The sequence below is a fragment of the Protomyctophum parallelum genome (genome assembly GCF_964188405.1).
Source record: "Protomyctophum parallelum genome assembly, chromosome: 17".
NCBI classification, from domain to species: domain Eukaryota; kingdom Metazoa; phylum Chordata; class Actinopteri; order Myctophiformes; family Myctophidae; genus Protomyctophum; species Protomyctophum parallelum.
Genome location: NC_139719.1, coordinates 5,721,845 through 5,742,886, shown reverse-complemented (window position 1 = coordinate 5,742,886; position 21,042 = coordinate 5,721,845). Strand labels below are relative to the sequence as shown.

Genomic DNA, 21,042 nt, shown 5'->3' with positions numbered 1-21,042 from the left:
ATCAGCTGAGCACATTCCGTGCTCAGCCAATCAGCTGAGCACATTCCGTGCTCAAACAGACAGACACACACAAAGCTTAAGTGGTTAATGTACCTCCAAAAAGACTGAAGGAAAGCATGCGTCTTAATTCTGAAGATAAGGCCAGGAAGCCATAAGAATTATGGAAACACAAATTACATGATGAGGAGCGTGCACGCTCGCACACACACACACACACACACACACACACACACACACACACACACACACACACACACACACACACACACACACACACACACACACACACACACACACACACACACACACACACACACACGTCAAGGTCAGGGAAGGACAGGAAACAGCAGAGGATGTGCCGATGATTGATTGATTGAATACTTAATTGGCAGAAATATAATCAGTACAAGGTAAAAAATAACAAATGTGTACAGGTTGGGGAACAAAGAAGGTGGGGGTAGTCACTAGACTATGGGGGGGTGGGGGGGGTAATCATTTCTTCTCCCTTTGGCATGCTGAAAGGTGGATTTTCAGGCCCGTTTTAAAGGACGCCAGGGATTTTGCATTTTTTGAAGGATGGAGTCAGGGCATTCCACACTTGGGTGGCAGTGCTGTAGAAGGAGAATTTGCCCATGTTTGTTTTGAAAGTGGGCGGTACCAGATCGCTGTTCTCGCTTCCTCATGTTTTGTAATTTGTGAGAGTCGCTCACTTCTTTTAGGTAGTGTGTCAGGTATGCTGGGAACAGAGGGCATAGAGGGCAAAGCTGCATTTACAATTTAAAATGTCAGTCCCAACTTCAATTGCTTAACTCCCGTTTTCTACCCGGAGCCAGCCTAGACTAGACTATCAAAATGGGTTGCAACAAGATGGGCCCCAGACCGAGGAGCAGTCGAATGAGTTTGTTTTGCTTCTTTGCTGTAGATTTACTATGTCGTCAACTCTGATGAAATGAAATTAATGAATTCATTAAACACACACACACACACACACACACACACACACACACACGGAAGGACAGGAAACAGTAGAGGATGATTATGTCAAGAATCTCTAACACCTTTTACAAAACATGAAGAATGACCATGACTCCATTTAAACATTTAAATGCCAATAATTCACTTTCCTCAAGCTCTTCTGCAGTACAAATTACGTTACTCTAGATGGCACCAGAGGACTCCAACCTTCATGAAAATCTGCCTACTCACTCTCCAGTTATCATGCTAACAAACCAACACACACACACAGACTGCCTGGACTGATTAAAATACCCTGCTATGCATTTATTATGAGCATGGTAACACAAGTACTCCCTGTCTCTGCCCATCCAACAACAGCACTGTACAATACAGTATATAGTGATAAAGCAGTGGTTCCCAACCTTTTTTTCTTGACCTTACCCCCCACACACACACACACACACACACACGCACAGGACAAACACACTAGTCTAGTCTCTGGAGGGGGGTCTCCTGCACCCCCCGGAAATATACTTCTAATCAATGTTTTCTTATTGGAAAAAATGTGCTGAAAATGATGAGCTATGATAAAAAGTTGTCAAAATGTCCCATCTACCTCAAAACCCCCTTTTTGGTATATGGCTCTGGCGAAATTGTGTAAAGGCAAATATTAATTCACTAAAATTACATAAATAGACATGGTAGTCTGAAATTGGTCATGAAGTATCTTGACACATAGGGGTAAGTAGCAGAACAGGATTTGGCGGGTTGCTACCATTATATTCTTAAATATGACCCACATCATCCTCAAAAACACAAAAGAATATGGTGTCCGCTTGACTAATAACAACAAAGATGGTTATTTTCCAACACATTATGGTGAGTATCACTGCCTCACTTGTATATAGAAAACTTCCCATATCCCTAAGCTTCAATTTGAGCCCAAGATAACCTTTCTATCTTGTAAATTAGTCTTTCTGCAGCCAAAATACTGAACTATACCTCAAATCGGTGAAAATTGTATATTTAGTCAGTATCAGCTATACATTTGGAATAAATGAATGAATGACTGAGTTTGAACTGACTCCACATCATGGAATATTTCTTACTTGAATAAGCTATGTTAAAAAGTTTGCAAAGTGTCCCATCTACCATTTTTATGCAAATGAGTGCCTCCATTATCAAAATAATCGATTTTCACTATATCTCAGCCAATATCGCACTTAAATTAACAAATAAGGTGTCTAGACCTATGTTTTGAGGGTCAAGGATCTCAGTGAAGCTACTACTTAAAGTGACCACATGTGCCCGTGGCATGCTGGTGTACAAATCAGTGCCGATTAAATATCTATCTCGTCGGCTTCTTGTCCATGCTCTCCAGACAGTGTCAAGGAGATCAACCAGTGAGGTTGGTAGGACTGCACCGCAGGACACACTGGATTAAAAAACTCAACCACCCCTGTCCTTCATCATAGGGTTTTGGTTTTTCCAAAAAAGCTTCATCAGCTCGCTTGTATAAGGCAACACGGTGGTTCTCTTCAGAGCAGAGTAGCATGGAGGAAGACGAGCCAGGTCAACTTTAGATTTAGAAATGAGTTTGTCATCTGCCCCCACCACTCTTTCACTGAAGACTCACAATTCAAATAGCTCTATAGCTCTAGCCAAGCCATGTGGCTCATAGGGCAGGAGCCTAACAAGTACACTCCCTGGCATGACTAGTATGTACCAAAGGGACCCTTTGGTATATACTATACCTCAAATCGGTGAACATTGTATATTCAGTCAGTATCAGCTATACATTTTGAATTAATAACTGAGTTTGAACTGACTCCACATTATGGAATATTTCTTAGTTGAATAAGCTACGGTATGTTATAAAGTTGGCAAAGTGTCCAATCTACCATTTTTATGCAAATGAGTGTCACCATTATTAAGACAATCGATTTTCACTATATCTATATTGCACTTAAATGAACAAATAAGGTGTCTAGACCTATGTTTTGAGGGTCTCAGTTAACCTATTCTTAAAGTGACCACATGTGCCCGTGGCATGCTAGTGTACAAATCAGTTACATTACAATAAAGTCACATTTATACGTAGAGATACCAATATTGCATATAACATCTAGACAGGTGCTGTGTTTTTAAGCAAGCTTTATAATTTAGAATATACTGTAGAATAACATCACAAACTAAAAACATCCTTAGTATGAACAATAGTATACGGCAGTATACACACTAGACTATAGAATGGCCTGCAATATGCAGTACAAAATTCAAACAGTCACACAATCCTGTAACAGTATTCCATCCTATTCCTGTACACACTCAAAGGCAAAAATGTAAGCAACAGTGTACAAACAGTGACCACCCTAGCCTGCACCATAAAGGACAAAATGCACAGTCACATGAATGAGTCATCGTGTTCATAGAACTCATCAGTCTTCTTTGTCTGCTTGTCCATGGTCTCCAATGACAAGGATTTTCAACCATCTCTGCCCTTAATATGGTTTTGGTTTTTCCACAATAGCTTCATCAGCTACATCAGCTATCGGGCAACACGATGGTTCTCTTCAGAGCAGAGTAGCATGGAGGAAGACGAGCCAGGTCAACTTTAACCCACCATTATCCACAGCAACTTGGCACGGGTGACGTCCACTGGGGCGGCGGTGGCTCAGGGGTAGAGTGGCTGGATGGTAACCAAATGTTGCCAGTTCAAACCCGGGCTCCCCCAGAGTTAGTGTCGAAGTGTCCTCCTTGAGCAAGACCCTGAACCCCTAACGGCTCCTGGTGTGCAGTTTGGTGCCTTGCATGGTTTCCGCTGCCATCAGTGTATGAATGTGTGTGTGAATGGGTGAATGTAATGCACAATCTATGTAAAGCGCCTTGGATAAAAGCGCTTTATAAATCCACCATTTACCATACTGAAGACTCGCAACTCTGTCCATACAGCAGACAGATTAATTGCTCCAACTATACTAATTAAGGATCTGTTCTATATAGTGTAGCACAAGGCACATTTCAAGGACTCCCATAACCCTTACAGTTCCATTTGTACATTCAGAGTTCAGAGTTGCACACCCGTAAGGGGCCCTGGATATCAACAGCTCAGTGGCCTTGTGGTCAGAGCATTTGCCTTGAGCCTGGGAGGTCAGGGTTCGATCCCCGGCTGGGTCATACCAAAAACTCTGAAAAATGGAACCCAGTACCTCCCTGCTTGTCCCTGCTTGGTACTCAGCATCAAGGGTTGGATTGGGGTAAGTCCCTGCTACATACTAGTGTCATGTCCAGGGGGTGTACATCAAGCTGCCTCCTACTACAGAAACAGGAGATAGGCTCCTGCCCTATGGGCCTCATGGCTCCGCAAGGCTTACAGGTCCATTTGGTTCCATTTTTTACACTCTAGAGTTACACACCCGTAAGAGGCCCTGGATATCATCAACAGCTCAGTGGCCTTGTAGTTAGAGCGTCCACCCTGAGACTGGATGGTCAGGGGTTCGATCCCCAGCTGGGTAATACCAAAGGGTCCCTGCGACATACTAGTAATGCCAGGGAGTGTACTTGTTAGGCTCCTGACCGATGAGCCACATGGCTTGGCTAGAGCCATTTGAATTGTGAGTCTTCAGTGAAAGAGTGGTGGGGGCAGAAGACAAACTAATTTCTAAATCTAAAGTTGACCTGGCTTGTCTTGCTCCATGCTACTCTGCTCTGAAGAGAACCACCGTGTTGCCTTATACAAGCGAGCTGATGAAGCTTTTTTGGAAAAACCAAAACCCTATGATGAAGGACAGGGGTGGTTGAGTTTTTTAATCCAGTGTGTCCTGCGGTGCAGTCCTACCAACCTCACTGGTTGATCTCCTTGACACTGTCTGGAGAGCATAGACAAGAATCCGACGAGATAGATATTTAATCGGCACTGATGTGTACACCAGCATGCTACGGGCACATGTGGTCACTTTAAGAATAGTTTCACTGAGATCCTTGACCCTCAAAACATAGGTCTAGACACCTTATTTGTTCATTTAAGTGCAATATTGGCTGAGATATAGTGAAAATCGATTATTTTGATAATGGAGGCACTCATTTGCATAAAAATGGTAGATGGGACACTTTGCAAACTTTTTAACATAGCTTATTCAAGTAAGAAATATTCCATGATGTGGAGTCAGTTCAAACTCAGTCATTCATTCATTTATTCCAAATGTATAGCTGATACTGACTAAATATACAATTTTCACCGATTTGAGGTATAGTTCAGAATTTTGGCTACAGAAAGACTAATTTACAAGATAGAAAGGTTATCTTGGGCTCAAATTGAAGCTTAGGGATATGGGAAGTTTTCTATATACAAGTGAGGCAGTGATACTCACCATAATGTGTTGGAAAATAACCATCTTTGTTGTTATTAGCCAAGCGGACACCATATTCTTTTGTCTTTTTGAGGATGATGTGGGTCATATTTAAGAATATAATGGTAGCAACCCCCCAAATCCTGTTCTGCTACTTACCCCTATGTGTCAAGATACTTCATGACCAATTTCAGACTACCATGTCTATTTATGTAATTTTAGTGAATTCATATTTGCCTTTACACAATTTCGCCAGAGCCATATACCAAAAAGGGGGTTTTGAGGTAGGTGGGACATTTTGACAACTTTTTATCATAGCTCATCATTTTCAGCACATTTTTTCCAATAAGAAAACACTGATTAGAAGTATATTTCCGGGGGGTGCAGGAGACCCCCCTCCAGAGACTGTACTACACTATATAATTTGTATACCACGAAAAGCCTAAATAACTCACAAAGAGCTTGTAGATGGGCTGTTTTCGCAATTTAAAAAATATATACATTTCCTCGCGATGGAAACCTCTAATGTCCAAAACAGTTACTTTTCAGTATTCAAAATAAGAAAAATAGCAAAAGTAGAAGATCTATATACAGGATACTTGTGTGTGACGCTGTAGTATGATCAAGTAGGACATTAATTTATGAAAACATCTGCCCGAAAGCAACGATAAATAATGACATGCCCAAAATAGGGATGCCAGGTTGAAAGTGGATGGAAGCAAGTTATGGCTTGCCCCATTGTTGTAAAGTTTCTCTGACCTTGCATGTTGGTAATATGTAATGTATATATGAACCTTTATTGAGAAAAGGATATCCCCTTGAGATGTATCATCTCGCTTTCGAGGGGGTCCAACAACATACAGCAAATACAGTAGACAGAACAATACAACAAATACATTCACGCATACATAAACAAAGACAAAAACAAACGGAAAAGCTCTCCTAAAACTAGCCGCTCTAACCCCACCTAATCACCCACAAAATAGCAGACTTCATACATCAATGTACTCATGTCTGTCTGCTTTATGCTGTGAAAGTTTTAACTTCCATCTATACAACACATACAGTACTGAGCTGCTGGGGTGTGTGTGTGTGTGTGTGTGTGTGTGTGTGTGTGTTCATTCCTTTCAGGGGGACACAATTCCCCCGTGTGTATGTTTGTATTTTGGATCCTGACCTAATGACCTTGAAACTATGCAAGAGAAAAATCAGTGTGTTTGTGTGTTTGTGTGTGTGTGTGTGTGTGCATGTGTTCCAACAGGGATCTTGCATTCTTGAGTCTCTCAAGATCAAGAGAGCCATATCTCTCTACGGACTAACACTTTTCCCACACTACTATTACCGAGGTGGGAATGGCCTTGACCAATATTCACACACACTTGAAGACTTTGACTCCATCAGGTGAAAACACATGTGCGCAGACAGTCTGCACACGGCTTTGACGTGATAACGCCGGAACAAATATAGGATATTTTACAAAAACAAAAAACAGCCTAGTTGTACCCCTGTACACTGGAGAGCTGGTGAGTGGATATGAATGTGAGGATAGACGCTTACTTGTTGAAGAGTGCAGAGGTCTGGTTGAGCCATTGTGATAAAACAAGTGTTCATCACACAGAGCTGCTAGATATTTACTATACTGCACATCCCTCTGCTGTGTAGGCAGGCATCTGGCTTAACAATCTCACACAGATATGATCAAGCATGCACGCATGCACACACCACATCCATAACAAAGCGCGCGCGCGCGCACACATGCACACGCGCACACACACACACACACACACACACACACACACACACACACACACACACACACTAATCTCTGGCTAAGCCACATCACCCAGCTAGGTGAGAAAGTGGCCTGCTTGGCACATTCCACTGTGGTGGTATAACAGTGAGAGTAAGAGAGAGCGTGTGCGAGAGAGAGAGACGGTGTCAGCAGGCGACGGCAGTGCATTCAAATGCACTCACTGCCAAAGAGACATGCCACTCACAAATTGGACCGCACAGACACACAAAGCACTGCTCCCTCAGAACCACCTGATCCAATCCAAGTGTGCTTGTGCCATGGTCTCTAGAGAGAGACTGACGGCCGCTACTACTACTATAGATAGCGATAAACAAAAATCAGGAGAGCTCATTTAACTCATGAAATTAACATAATCATGATTTTACTGTGTAGTAGCAGAGGGGAAATAAGAAGAATGTTCATGTGTATGTGCATGCGCATTTACTTGCCATGTTTGTGTGTTATTACTTATTTCCAAGCCTACCACAGATTGTTTGCTAATGCCACAATAACTACAGCATCATCCACAGTCTCTGTGGACATAGTTATATCGTTATATTGTTATATTGTTATATCACTTACTGTTACTGTGTTAACTTATTATTCATGTCACGTGTGAGTGGATAGGACCCGAATGGAAACAAGGCCGCAAGGTCTTTCTTCGGTGAAATCCTTTTTTGGACAAAAATGCCTGACTGTACATTGTGCTGTTTGCATTTATGTTGCCTAATAAAATTTTCAATCAATCAAACCCATTGACCTGAGACCAGATTCTACAAAATGTCTTTCAAATCATGAGAGATTTCTGAAAAACGTATCAGTGTCAGTGGTGCACTGGTTCTCAAACATTTTCAGGTCAAGGAACCACAGAATTATTCAGAATTCGCCACGGATCCCCATCTGAAAATATGTTGTTCCAGGGCCCCCCCCAGAGGCAAATATGCGAGTTAAAAACGTTCACTGTGAAAGAACATATATTCAAAGATTTGCACACATTTTCACGATTTTAGCACAAAAATAGCACATCTACAAGCTCGTATCGTGGTACTCTGTGCCGCGCTATGAGCTTGTAGATCTGCTATTTTTCAACAGCTAAATTTTTAATTAAAAGTGGTTAAAGCTATAAGGTGACACAGATGCGTCCTCAGGTCTAAATGTAAGGCGCTCACCCTAGCATCAAGAGTTTTGCCTTGTCAAGTGTCTTGAGAAAACTTGTATTGAATTGAAAATCAACAAGCAAAACATCTTGTTTTAATTTCCTGCCATGCCATGCATTCCCCATCCAACACTGTGCCCTAAACTCATACACAGTATGAGTTCAATCAGTTTGATCAGTCAATAAGTCCTGCTCAACTTATTGCCTGGACTAAAAAAACACTATGTATGTCTAAGCCTGTAGGTTAACAGGAGGCAAGATGACACAATCAAAGCAAACATTCACTGGTTAAACAGGTACATCAGCGATGTTATGTCGATTTACTGAAAAGGCTGTACACGGTAAAGTCATGACTGAAAGTTGGCCGAGTGAAATTAACACTCCTGATCAGGAGTACAATCTGATACAATCTGAAGTATTATCTCATAGTAGTAGGCCCCAACGTCAGTTCTGAACCTCACATTTAAAAGAAAAGTGGCACAGTCACTCAATTATCCATAAAGCCACAGACTGTTGAATACAGGTCTACAGCAGAACCGGGTGTACTGTATGTGTGTGTATGTGGTTATCAGCATTCACTACACACAGGAAACGGTGTGCACCAGTCACAGTTGTTTTTGTGAATCAAACTCACCACTGCATTTCCTGTCCTCAAGTGGCATTTGTATACCAGAAATGTAGGTTCATTCGGGGGGGGGGGGGGGGGGGGGGGGGGCTGCCTCGCAGACCGAGTGGTAACTAGAAAAAGTGCCCTTCTGGGCACAGGTCTCCACCAGGAGGATAGGACTGTGTGAGATGTTTGGCAAACTGTTTAGGAGTAATATAAACTTTGGAAGGCAATGTTAGCCAATCAGTGTAGAATCTGAGAAATCCAACAGACTCTCTTGATCACATGACTACAGAGATCATGTGTACCGATTTGCGTGACATTTTTGATGAAATCTGTGCTACTAAAATAAGCAATATGTTTAGCAGAAATCGGCCTCATGGTGGCGCTATAACCGGCAGATGTGGAGGGATGCAGGGACAATATTTTTCCATGGCCTCTAGCAAGTGCGCATACATAAGTTGTATACAGATTGATGCAGTTATAGCTAAAAACAGGAATTGGCCTGTTATAGCACCACCATGAGGCTGATTTTGGAAAAAAAATGGTGGCATGTCATCCTCGGCATAGTGGAAATGTGCGTGTATAATTTCACGGAAATTGCACACTGTGTTTGTGATTTGTGGCATTTTGTTCGAGCTTTGGAAGCCAATCTTAGCCAATCAAGATGGAAGATTAGAAATGGTGCAGATCCGTGTTGATCACATGACTATGGAGATAGTGTATACCGAATTGTGTGATGTATGGATATGGATGTGTACGAGTAATCTAGAGAAATATGTTTTGCCTAAATCTGCCTCATGGTGGCGCTATAACAGGCCGTTGAGGAATATTTGGGGGAGAGGTTTGTCGTTGGCATCCAGGGAGTGTGTGTGCAAAGTTTGGCATGGATTGGGCCAACGGTGGCGGAGATTAGCTGGTAACGGACGGACGGACGGACGGACGGAAGGTCGCACACACATACACACACACACACACGAATGGAGTGCAAAACATACTCTCTCCCCATGCCTTCGGCCTGGTGGAGACAATTAATGAAATTACGAAATTAATTTAAAGTATCTGGTTAATAAACAGCCAATGTTATGTGTCCTTTTTTGGAATGAATTCTCTTTCAAGGATGGGGTTAAACAAACAAAGAAACAGCTAACTAACTACTAGAGCTTCACGATCATGACATTTTAGTTGACTAGTAGAGCAGTGCCCGTTGCCTACATGGAACGATGCAAGTTGGAAATGCATGTCCAGAGCCTGGGCAGAGGCTTTCGTGCTGTGGTGGTTAGGTGTTGAACGTGTGTGTCATATTTGAAGTCAGTGGGACAAACGGTTCTTGAGTTATGAGGATTACAGACACTGCACACATACACACAGAGACACGGTGCATTTATATTAGGATGATTGTCATACAAATAGACTAACTGATAATTATTTAATTGGATTTTTGTCATTGAACTTTGGAACAAATAAATATTACAAAGAGTCAGTAAGTGAAATAGTAAGAAATGACTGACAATGACCGATACCAATAATAATAATACAAAATGTCCTGTGATTATGCTTAAAGATGGAGTGCCACAATTTTTGTATTTTTCCAGTTTTTCATGGGTCTATGAGGTGACAGTACTTCATTAGACACCCTGGATTCGTTTTTATGTGCAATGGTGTATTAACTTTGTATTTAGGGTTTCTTCCTGGAGGTTGAACCCTTGACAGTCAAACGGGCCAATGAAATAAACAATAATATAGTGACACCACACTATCAGCCCCTCCCCTAACCCCTCCCCTTTATCATACAACAACAGCTGTGGGTGCGGCTTCAGTTCAGGTGGATCACCACCCATCACCACCCACCAGGCAAACCAGGCATACTTAATGAACTGGTGGGCATGTCCACATAAAAGAATGGTTTTAACACATACTGTACACTTTTTGGAAAAAGTTCTTCCTCCTTATATTATAATAATACCTGATGATCATGTTTTAGAATGTTAAAAAAAATCGTGGCACTCCATCTTTAATAACTTTCAAGCTCACAACGTGTCTCATGGCATGTTTTGAGCTTGGACATTTCCTACAGTATTCTTCTACGTGCAAAATGTCCAACATATACAGTAGGGATGCCAGGCTGAAAGGCTGAAAGTGACTGAAAGAGCATGGACAACTATGCGGAATTAATGATGGAAATATGACATTGATAAATATTAATTTCATACATCTGTTTTTAAAAAGATTAACTGAAATGATTCTATCAGATATGCAAAATAATGGCGATAGAACGCAGACAGTGAACGGACCAAAAAGCGGAAACAGCGGTCGGACATGCGGTCAAACATGCGCTGCTCACGTGCTTGCGGTTAGGGTTAGGTAAGGATTGAGGTAGGTTGTCAGTCCAATGACAGTCGGACCTTGAATACTTTCACCATTAGAGTTTTTCAGGCCAAGTAAATGTACACATGGACACTGGAGCAACAGTATATCGCTTATCTCCAGTCCGTATTGTAACATTTTAGTTTTTTTGTGAATTAATGCCCTATACTTGATCATACTACAGCGTCACAAAAGCATCAAAAGTAGCAGATCCACAAGGTCGAAACATTTTGAACATTTTGAATTTGAATCCTGAAAAGTCACAGTTTTGGACGGAGGTTTTCACTTGACAATATTTGGTATGCATACTATCCAGTCTTGTTCCAACCAACGGTATGAAAGCGATGGTCGACCACAATGTATCATTGTCAGAAGATCCACGGGTGTGGTTTGGAACACATATCTTATGTTACCTTTTAAGTTTGCATTGACTATGGCACATGCTGAAGAGAAAGAGAGGTTGCCCCAAAGTAGGCTACACGTGCACGTGTGAAGCCTGGAAAATGCCACACCTTTAACCACTGAATACCCAAGGGCTCCATCCTAGGCCCCATCCTGTTTTCGCTAGATATCTTGGCCGATGATATTGAAGAGGCTTTGGATGTATAGTGGTTAATTGGAGTAGTCAGCTGTGGGGTGGGGGTAGGGAACTGTGACGGACATTGTGCATTCGTTTGTTTAACTGTATGTAATGTGTTTTTTAGTTTTGTTAGTTTTGTTCTGTATTTATTGTTGTAAAAACATTTCCTGATAAGATTTTGTTTGTATTTGTGCTGCCATGGGGATGTGGGGGGGGGGGGGGGAATATATGTCAATAATTGTTTTGAAATTGCTTCTTTGTACTGTAAAGAAAATCAATAAACATATGTTTAAAAAATATATATATATCTTGGACGATAATAGTCAATCTGCTATTTTCGAAGAATGTTAGCGCAAAAATAGGGAGACTAGGGTTCAGGTGGTATACATCATTGTATAACAATTTAACAAATAGCTAACAAACTCATACATGACACATGAGTTTGTAGATATGCATTTTTTCAACAAAATAAAATAAAAAATGAAATATTTTTTTCTAGATTAGAATGAACTACCAATAAAAGGAACACCAGGTTGAAAGTGCTTAACCAATTAAGCCCTATATTATACTTATTTCAACGCCCCCCTCCCCCCAGGGCTCAATACTACTGCTATTTTTGGCAAATGTTAGCCCCAGAATAGGGTTAGGGTTAAAGAAGTTAAAGCTGGTTAAAATAATCTGAATCAAAATAAGTACTGGTGTGCATGGTTGTGGTTCATTCACTTGGTGGAAAGCAGCCATGTCTATCTACTGACTCACTTGGACTTCATTCAACCAATCATTGTGGATAAATTAGGGGTTTTAAATGAGCTCAACTTGCTAGAAAACAGAAACCCCCCTCCCCCCCCCCCCCCAAGAAAACTCTGAAGTCATGATAACATATCAAAAGGCGAGTCATGAGACAATATGTAACATCCCTTGTGTGTACATTACTCAGTCTTTCGGAAAGTCCCTCTTAAACACTATCACTGGCTTACATTACATTAGTGTACACATGTGTGGATAAGAGTGAAACATGGGAAAGATTCAAAGAAAGAGAGAGTGCAAATGTATATACTGTCGGGATTTGTCGGGATGAAAACATTATATAAGACTACACTGCAAAATCATGAGTGTCCATTTAACACGTGTAAAAATCATTTGTTTTAATGAATAATTGACTGTCAACTGTCAAGCCTCCAGTGTCACCTCCAAATAATAATTATATAATTGTTTAATAATCCAAGCAGGCCATTATAGGTGAACATCTTTGTAGCTATTTTCATCAGTTCAACATTTTGATAAATTAAGTGGTTAATGAATAGAAGGAGATCGTTGATTTTGAACATTTCCTCAATCTAGGAAAAGCTAACCTAGCATGTAGGCCTACAGTATATAGCAGTGGCATTCCAATTCCATGCCATAAGAGAAGATTTGGCATTTGTCAAAAAAATATAATGAAAATAGCAACAAAAAAACCCTAAACAGCTTTGAGAACCACTGCAGAATGGTATGCAGCGGTTTCACACTACAGCCATCTACCTTTGAATGCAAACGGCTCCACTCAAGAGCAGACCATTGGGGTCCCCAGCTACATTTCTTAATTAGTTAATTAATTAGTTAATTAGTGCACCAGCTTCCGCACAAATGCATTTTTTATGGCCAGACACGATGCGAAGGAAATGGATAATGAGAGAGTGCCGTATCTTTGGAGGGAATGTGAGTTCCTGTCCCTGAAGATGAACTGGACCCATAACGGTGGGAGAAGACACAGGCTCCAGCCTCCCACGTGTGTGTGTGTGGTCCCATTCCCCAAAGTACTTTTCGACATCTGTCACTTCTGTGTCTTACTGTGTGCGTAGCTAAAGTATGATGACTCAGCAGGGATCTAATTGGTAGACTCCACAAAGCCGTAAACAATAAAACACTTCTGGTTTAAGAGACCGTTTGATCCCAATACTTACTACTTGGACGCACACGCACAAGAGGTTGTGCGTGTGCGCGTGTGTCCAAGTAGTAAAGTATTGTCCTCTATACTCTCAAGCTTAGTAACTTAAACCAGCACCAACCCTGTGGGCCCAGGAGTTCAAGACGGTCTTAACACGCAAAGCTTAAGGCACAGGCACAGTACTTTGTACTATGTTTTGAATGGCAAACACTGTAACAAGTGCTTATGGCACAGTGCAGTACTTCTATTACATGTTTTGAATGACAAACACTGCAACAAATGCAAATCCTGGCTTGAAGATGGCTCTTAGTGCCACTATGCCCGAGTTATACTAGAACGCAAGTTCTAGTTAATATTTTTATTTATTACAAAACTAGAAGCTCTACAAGGCTATTTTGACTACTTACAAAGTTACAACACATGGCATCAACGAATACATCAAAACATAAAAAGCTGAAATATGGAGATACAAGGTTTCCGACTAAATGTAGCCAAATTAATCAAAATATAACATGAGTCCAGAGTTTCTACAGCAGACGGGTGGCCTCATATCTCAAGGTCAAATAAAAGGTGTTTTTGGTGGGTTCCACAAAGTCCCTGCTCAACCTCTCCTCTATCCGAACACCCTTTCCTGCTTCCCTCACTGGAGGGGAAGTACACAGTATTATATAATCTTTGGTGTTCAGTTAACTCTGAGAGTGTACAAGAACCAAATGGACCCCTGGGGGTCCATTTGGTTCCACTTGTACACTCTCAGAGTTACACATGTGACATGGATGAATTAACGCAGAGGACTTTACACTCCCTCTCTCCAATATTTGATTTCCTTCTTTTGTGCTTTTGCTCTCCCATATATTAGCCCCCTCCCCGACTCTCTCACTCATATGTAAATCATTTTTCTCGACCTATTTCTCTCCGTCTCTGCTCCGGTGTTACCCTGCTCCAATCTCTCCTTCAGTATAATCCTGTGTTCTTTGGCTCCCCTCATTAGCTGTGGCAATAAACATGCAGGGCCACAGGATACCTCCGAATTCCTCCAGAAATCTCAACAGTATGTTGTTATTGTGTGTGTGTGTGTGTGTGTGTGTGTGTGTGTGTCTACATACAATCATATTGCGCATACACACACACGCCAATACATGAACTTGTGTACACAATATATGTGCATGCACAATCCAATCCAGATGTGTGGACTATTTTGGCAGTTCACACAGCAATTAATGACTTTTGTTACCTGGGGTTCTTCACCCATGCTGTACAGGTCAACTGCCGCTATCATTGTTCTCGACTTCACTGCTATCAAACGCAACAACAACTCTAAGACATGACATGCTTTGACATAATTTGGCAAGGGCATTCCTGGTGACAGACACAATGGATGTGTGCCTCTCTCTCACACACACATGCCTGCCTGCGTCAAGAGTTGACTTGCGTTTTCGACACGATGCATAGAAACGCATCTATTCACATGAGGACAGCGCGACCCCACGGATTCAAGCAGGTACACGGTGTGAAAAGCCCCTTAAGCTTAATTTATTTAAATTCTAAGTTACCGGTAGTCAATAACACACCATTTAGTTTTAGCGCTATCTGAAATTGTTTCAGTCTTAATCTAGTCTTACTTACGTATCTAGTCTTAGTAGACTAAATATCGAAATCCTAGAAAAGTCTTTTAGTCTTACTTAGTCTTGCGTGAGCGACACCATCGTGCGACATACACAGATGTGTAGTAATTCATTTTCAATGAGAGGCGAGCTGGCAGATCGGACAGCACAGGCAACCTGACAGGCATAGCGACAAGCAAGTGCAATGCCGTGAAACTGAGAAACAAGAGTTGAATTGTGTTGAACTTTGTTCTGTGCGACGCATAGAAACGTCTCTCCATTCACATGAGGAGCACCGTGCGACCCCGCAGATCTAAGTGAGTGTGCAGGCGTTTTGCCGTGCCCTGTGTGAATAGTCCTTAAAACAGGCTTTAAACAGACTTCAATTTGGAAAGACAAGACGTGTCAGGGACAACGTCCATTCAGTTCTAAAGGAGGTCAGAGTTGTCCTGCCTTTTCGCAGCCGGTTCTTCACAACGCTGCACAGCGTTTTCAGAGTATCTATGGCAACCCCCTCCAGGAGTAACTCAGATGGTGTTTTGACAAGGGAGGTGCTGGCAGCTCCCCCTCTCCTCAATAGCCTCATTATTAAGCTTTGCCTGGACTCCACTCAGCCTGCATTTCTACAACCACAAAAGACTCATAAAAACCACTCTGACAGCGTCTGAAACCACTGCACTGTGTGTGTGTGTGTGTGTGTGTGTGCATGAATTGTGACTCCACCGCACCCCCCCCCCCCCCCCCCCTCCTGACATAGAAACTTAACACAGTGGTTCGCTCTGTTGTGGTTATTTCATGTACAGTATACAGTATGTGTATGTATGCATGAACACAGAAATATATCCATGGTACACACCATGTGTATGTCGCACGCACGGCACGCACGCACGCACGCAATATAATAATGTATGCGGAATCACATGCAAAAATTGTACCCACAAACACACACACCCACAGTCACTTAGATTCTTTGTGGGGGAGGGATTGAATAAGAAGCACCGCACGAAAGCAGGGAGCAGAGCAGCAAGTAGGCAATAAAGTTGGGAGGGCGCTACGGTGTGCTCACGTTGCAAAGTTCCTGTTAAATGTTGGATGTGTGTAAAAACATTCTCCCTTGTGTAGAAACTGTAAAATAACACAGCGGCCGTCTCTCAGTGGCGCTGTCTCTCTCACGCTCGCCTTGTCTCACTCACCCTCTTCCAACGTCTCCTTCTCTCTCTCTCTACGATAAATAGCTATTGGACTTGTATGCAGTAGCTTCAATAATCAATATGCATGCCGGCCTTGCTCAACCTGTTTTCATACAAATATGAACACATGCATTCACACACACTGCCTGATGGCTCGGTCACTCGGCCTATAAGATGGGGAGCAACACAGAGGGGGACTAAGAAAGTGTGTACCCGTGTGGAATAATACTACTTTTATACACACTGTTCATTTTGCATACATAATAGACGTAACAGTTCCACCCAAACCGAGAAACACAATAACCAAGAGCATTCCAATTTTTGGAATTGAAATGGAAATGCAATGGATTAATGAATGGCTACTTGCCCACACCGACATCTGACATATTGCATGTGATATAGCAGCTGTCATGGATAAACTGTGGAACACTTATGGCTTTTCAAAGTACTCTTAGAATAAGTAGAGGAACGAAACTCGGAACTTGGCATGCATCCTCTCGTTCTCTGCAGACAGTTTTTGAGGGAGTCATTTTTAGTGTGTAGTTAAATGGAAACCCTTCAAAATACACTGCTGCGATTCTCTGTTAACAGGGGGCTCATTCATGCGACCTGTAGCCTGCGTGTGAAAGTCTGAAAGATAAACCATCTTACTACTGAGAAGGTGACCCCCCGATATGGATGTGTGTGTGCTTGTGCATTTGTGGGAAGGATTGGGTAGCCAGACAACTATCCCACAATCTGTGAATGGAACAACACCTTCCGAAAGCCAAAAAGGAAGCTCCGTTTGTCATTTTCGAAGCCTACATTTTATTTTAGAATTTCAATTTCTGCTAAGCAGCAAGCTTTGATTATTTTGATTTACATTAGCACAACTTTGTGCGATTGAAAGATGAAACGTAAGTGTGGGGGAACAGTTGAAAAATGTTGGAGACAACAGTCTGGCTCGCAAGACTACTCAAAGTGTAACACTTGCATGTCACTCAATATAATACCACACTATATGTACAAGTTCTCTTACCCGTGGTAGGCTGTCCGCAGAAAAGCGCAGCATCACTCTGCAGAGCCTCAGGTCCTCGCCCGGCCAAGCCACAGTGCGCGTTAAGATTGTCTGAGCGTCTCTCCGGCTGGGTTGCCAGGTCCTGGAGTGAACAACCCTCTCCCAGGCCTCGTCCGAGATGTGTCCTGACGGAAGTGTTCTGACAATCGCTCTGGTCCCAGTACAAACAGACTTGGTCACCTTAGTAGCGGAATTAAATAGATTAAATAGAATTAAGTACACAAAGCCTACAAACGGTCTCATAAATAAAGTCGGTCTGGTTTGCTTCTCCCCGACCTTCCCACCACCCTCCCTCTCCCAGGCTGACAACAACACTGACAACGGAAATCAGTCCCCCCCGACAGTTATGGAAATGTATATTATTAAGCATTGGAACACACATTTTATTTCACTTTTAATACGTCCATTCATTTAAACTTTCGCGTTATAATGTTGAAATATTCACAGATTCTCATCTGTGTTGTCCGTCAAATTGCAAATGGACAGAGAGACTCTTCCGGACTCAAATCTCAAATCTCGCAAAAGAGTTTGAGGCTGGGATAAAGAAATGTCGATAAAGTAGATTTTCTCCTGATTTGTCTCGCTAAAATAAGCCATTTCAGTATGAATATCTTGTAAATATTGTGTGCCTTGTGATGATCGGTGCAGTATTTAGTTCAGTGACCATGGAGTGAAGGAACGGTTCAGAAGCTCACTCTCCCACTGGAAATGAATAGACTCCAACATTCTGCCTGTCTCCTAATAATGTGTCTGCCCCCTTCACGCCGATACAGGAAGTAATGCAAAGTCGGCCCCTCTTGCTATTGGCCTCTTGGATTACACTCTTTAGACAGCTGTGAACTCGTTCGTTGAACCGGAAGTGATTGTGTGATGACTGATACGTAGCTGCACTCGGTGCCGTCTTATGTCAATGTTAGTAGTCAATTAGTTTTCTACTCTCGAGGCCGGATTAAAGTTTTATTAAGCTCTAAACATGGTTCTTTACCTCAATCTGAGCCCTAAAGCATCTTTAGATCACGTGGAGATGTTGGATATTCACTTACGTCACACCATGGAGTCCTATGGGGGCTAGCCACGGATGCTAAAAATAGCTAACGGACGGTAAATAAAATACTATTCATTCTGGATTAAAAGACATTAAAGAAGCAAAGGAGGATTTAAGCAATAAACCCGAGATATTCTGGGTATGGCATAGATTGGGTTAATTAATGTGTCAATGAATAAGTTAATCAAAAGAACAAAGGAAGTAAATGAGCATAGATGAGTGAATTATTTCATACAATCACCTTCTGGTTATTCTTGTAAAAACGCCTCACCAGGACCGTGGAACGCTCTTTGCGGTTCCGCACAAACTCATTGTCATCTGCAAAACCCTCTCCATCGTCACTGCTGCTGTCATTGGCCAGCCCCGATGGTGACACTGCCGCGGCCGTGGCTCCGAAGGATGATCGCAACCTGAAGAGATCTTCTAAAGAGCATTTTTTTACTCTGGGCTTCCTGTCGAGCCTCTCCAAACTGGAGTATCCATCTTTGTGTAAGGGCCAAAGGCGGTGGCCCGTCTTTTGCCCATCATGGTTGTGCTGGCAGCGGTTAAGAAGCGGGGAGTTGATGGGAGACGATACTAGGGAGCCTGGCTCACTGGCTGGAGAGTGTGTTGAGGCTCGCAGGCACTGGGGCACCTAGGAGTAGAAGCCAAGGCAGTTTCAAGCAGTGCTATAATGGTGATCTTGTATGTTGTACAACATGGCAATAATACAGCTTAAGGTTAAGATTCTATGCCTTGTGGAGCTCAGTGGCTATAGCTTTAAGGGATAAAAACGATACTGTAAATCACTCTACATAAATGTGTCTACCAAAAAGTACATGATGTATTTTATGGCGGCTGTTTTCAAAATGTCAACAAATCTATGGACCAGTAGAACTATCTGACAGGGCTGACTGGAACATTGAAAATGTATGCTTTAATAAATCCGTTTTAAAGGTGGTTGTAGACCTCAACTGACTGAATATACAGTTCAGTATAATTACAGCATTTTTCTTTGTCTTTGCCAACAGACATTAAATAAACAATCGTACACTGTAGCGTCAGCTTTTCCGTGTCAGGCTTCAAAAAGTAACATTTTGTTCTGGGTGAGATCCCAGTCTCATTACACAGGATACTGGCAGCCTGCATGCATGCAAGGACAATGAGGACTCAGGACTCAAAGCAACCACTTTCAATAGCCCCCTTTGATTTTAATTACCTTGTGGGAAACCAGCATGGACACGGGCAGGCTGCTGCGGCGGATGTGGTGTCGGATGGGCCTAGAGGGGCCAGGTTTGGGGTTTGGGTTAGGGCTAGGGCTTGGACTGTGCCTCCGGCCATGGCAACAGTTGGAGGCGAGACCGGAGATCTGGCTGGAGGAGGTGCAGGGGAGGCGGGTGCCGCCAGTTCTGTGACTGCCTGCACCCACACCCTCAGCGTGGGTTTCCAGCTGGCACTGAGAGCACTTTAAACCTTTCCCAGCCAACAGAGTGACTGCATTAGTAATTCCCTCAGTTTTCTTCCCAAAGTTCTGCTCCAGCTGAAGTTTCTCTTTCCCACTCATGAGTTTGGCGTTGTAATCCAAACCGTCGACAAACGTCCCTTCTCCGCTGTCATGTGACAACTTCCTGTATGAAAGGAGGGAAGGACTATGAGGTCTACTGTGGCGTTTGGACTGAGACGCCTCCTCGGACTGTTGTCGTACTTCCTGGCTGTGGTGCATGCTGGGATGTTTATGTCCCAGGTAGGGTTTGGGGTCAGTAGATGCAGGTAAAGTTCCCCGAGTTAGGACCACAGCTTCAGTCCCTGTGTCGTGGTCTTCAGTGGCCATCGCATCAACCACATCCCTGCTGCATTGCCTCACCTTGCTAGAGCTTCAGTTCACAGTGTATCTAAGATTGGTCAAATTAACAGAGAAAGCTATTACAATACATCATGTTGAAAATATCTTACCATAATTAATCCAATCCAACAAATCATTAACGTTACTTAATTATCATCAAATCAATTAGACAATATCGATCATGGACATTGAATGATTCGTCCGTAGTATTGACAAAATACTCATATGATAAGAGACACGTTTAGGTCATGATGCAGAGCTTCTTGATTTGCATCCAGTGCACCATGGGAGGTGGGCCTGTCACATGCCAATTAACACATTGCGTTCCAAAAGCTGTGACTTTTCCAATGACCAGGGCAACCGCAATGTGTTTCAGAAACAGAAGCTTATACAGCTGTACAAACCAGAAGTTTGAGATGAGACGTCACGTGTGTGGACGTGACCCTGGAGGAATTCCTTAACAGGATCGCCTACAAAGACGTGTGTGTGGTGCCTTGCTTCTGTTCAGTGTCGCTGGCATATTTGACTTGTTACAGCTCCTGGGGGGTTGAGAGAGAGAGAGAGAGAGAGATTAATTTCAAAGTGCAGT

General features: G+C 42.5%; 2 protein-coding genes across 2 annotated transcripts in view; one reads left to right on the top strand and one right to left on the bottom strand.

Moving 5' to 3' along the window:
* Window positions 1-21,042, top strand: part of LOC310874920 (leucine-rich glioma-inactivated protein 1-like) — a 429,872-nt gene that overhangs the window by 249,979 nt on the left and 158,851 nt on the right. The gene's annotated exons all lie outside the window — the stretch shown is intronic.
* Window positions 1-21,042, bottom strand: part of plce1 (phospholipase C, epsilon 1) — a 141,191-nt gene that overhangs the window by 108,152 nt on the left and 11,997 nt on the right. Inside the window, exons 2-5 of the mRNA XM_083787834.1 lie at window positions 20,858-20,992; window positions 19,830-20,502; window positions 18,873-19,265; window positions 17,548-17,766 (exon numbers count right to left, since the gene is read on the bottom strand). Of these exons, the coding sequence (XP_083643960.1) occupies window positions 17,548-17,766; window positions 18,873-19,265; window positions 19,830-20,441 (1,224 nt within the window). The 5' untranslated portion in view covers window positions 20,442-20,502; window positions 20,858-20,992. The remainder of the gene's footprint in view (window positions 1-17,547; window positions 17,767-18,872; window positions 19,266-19,829; window positions 20,503-20,857; window positions 20,993-21,042) is intronic.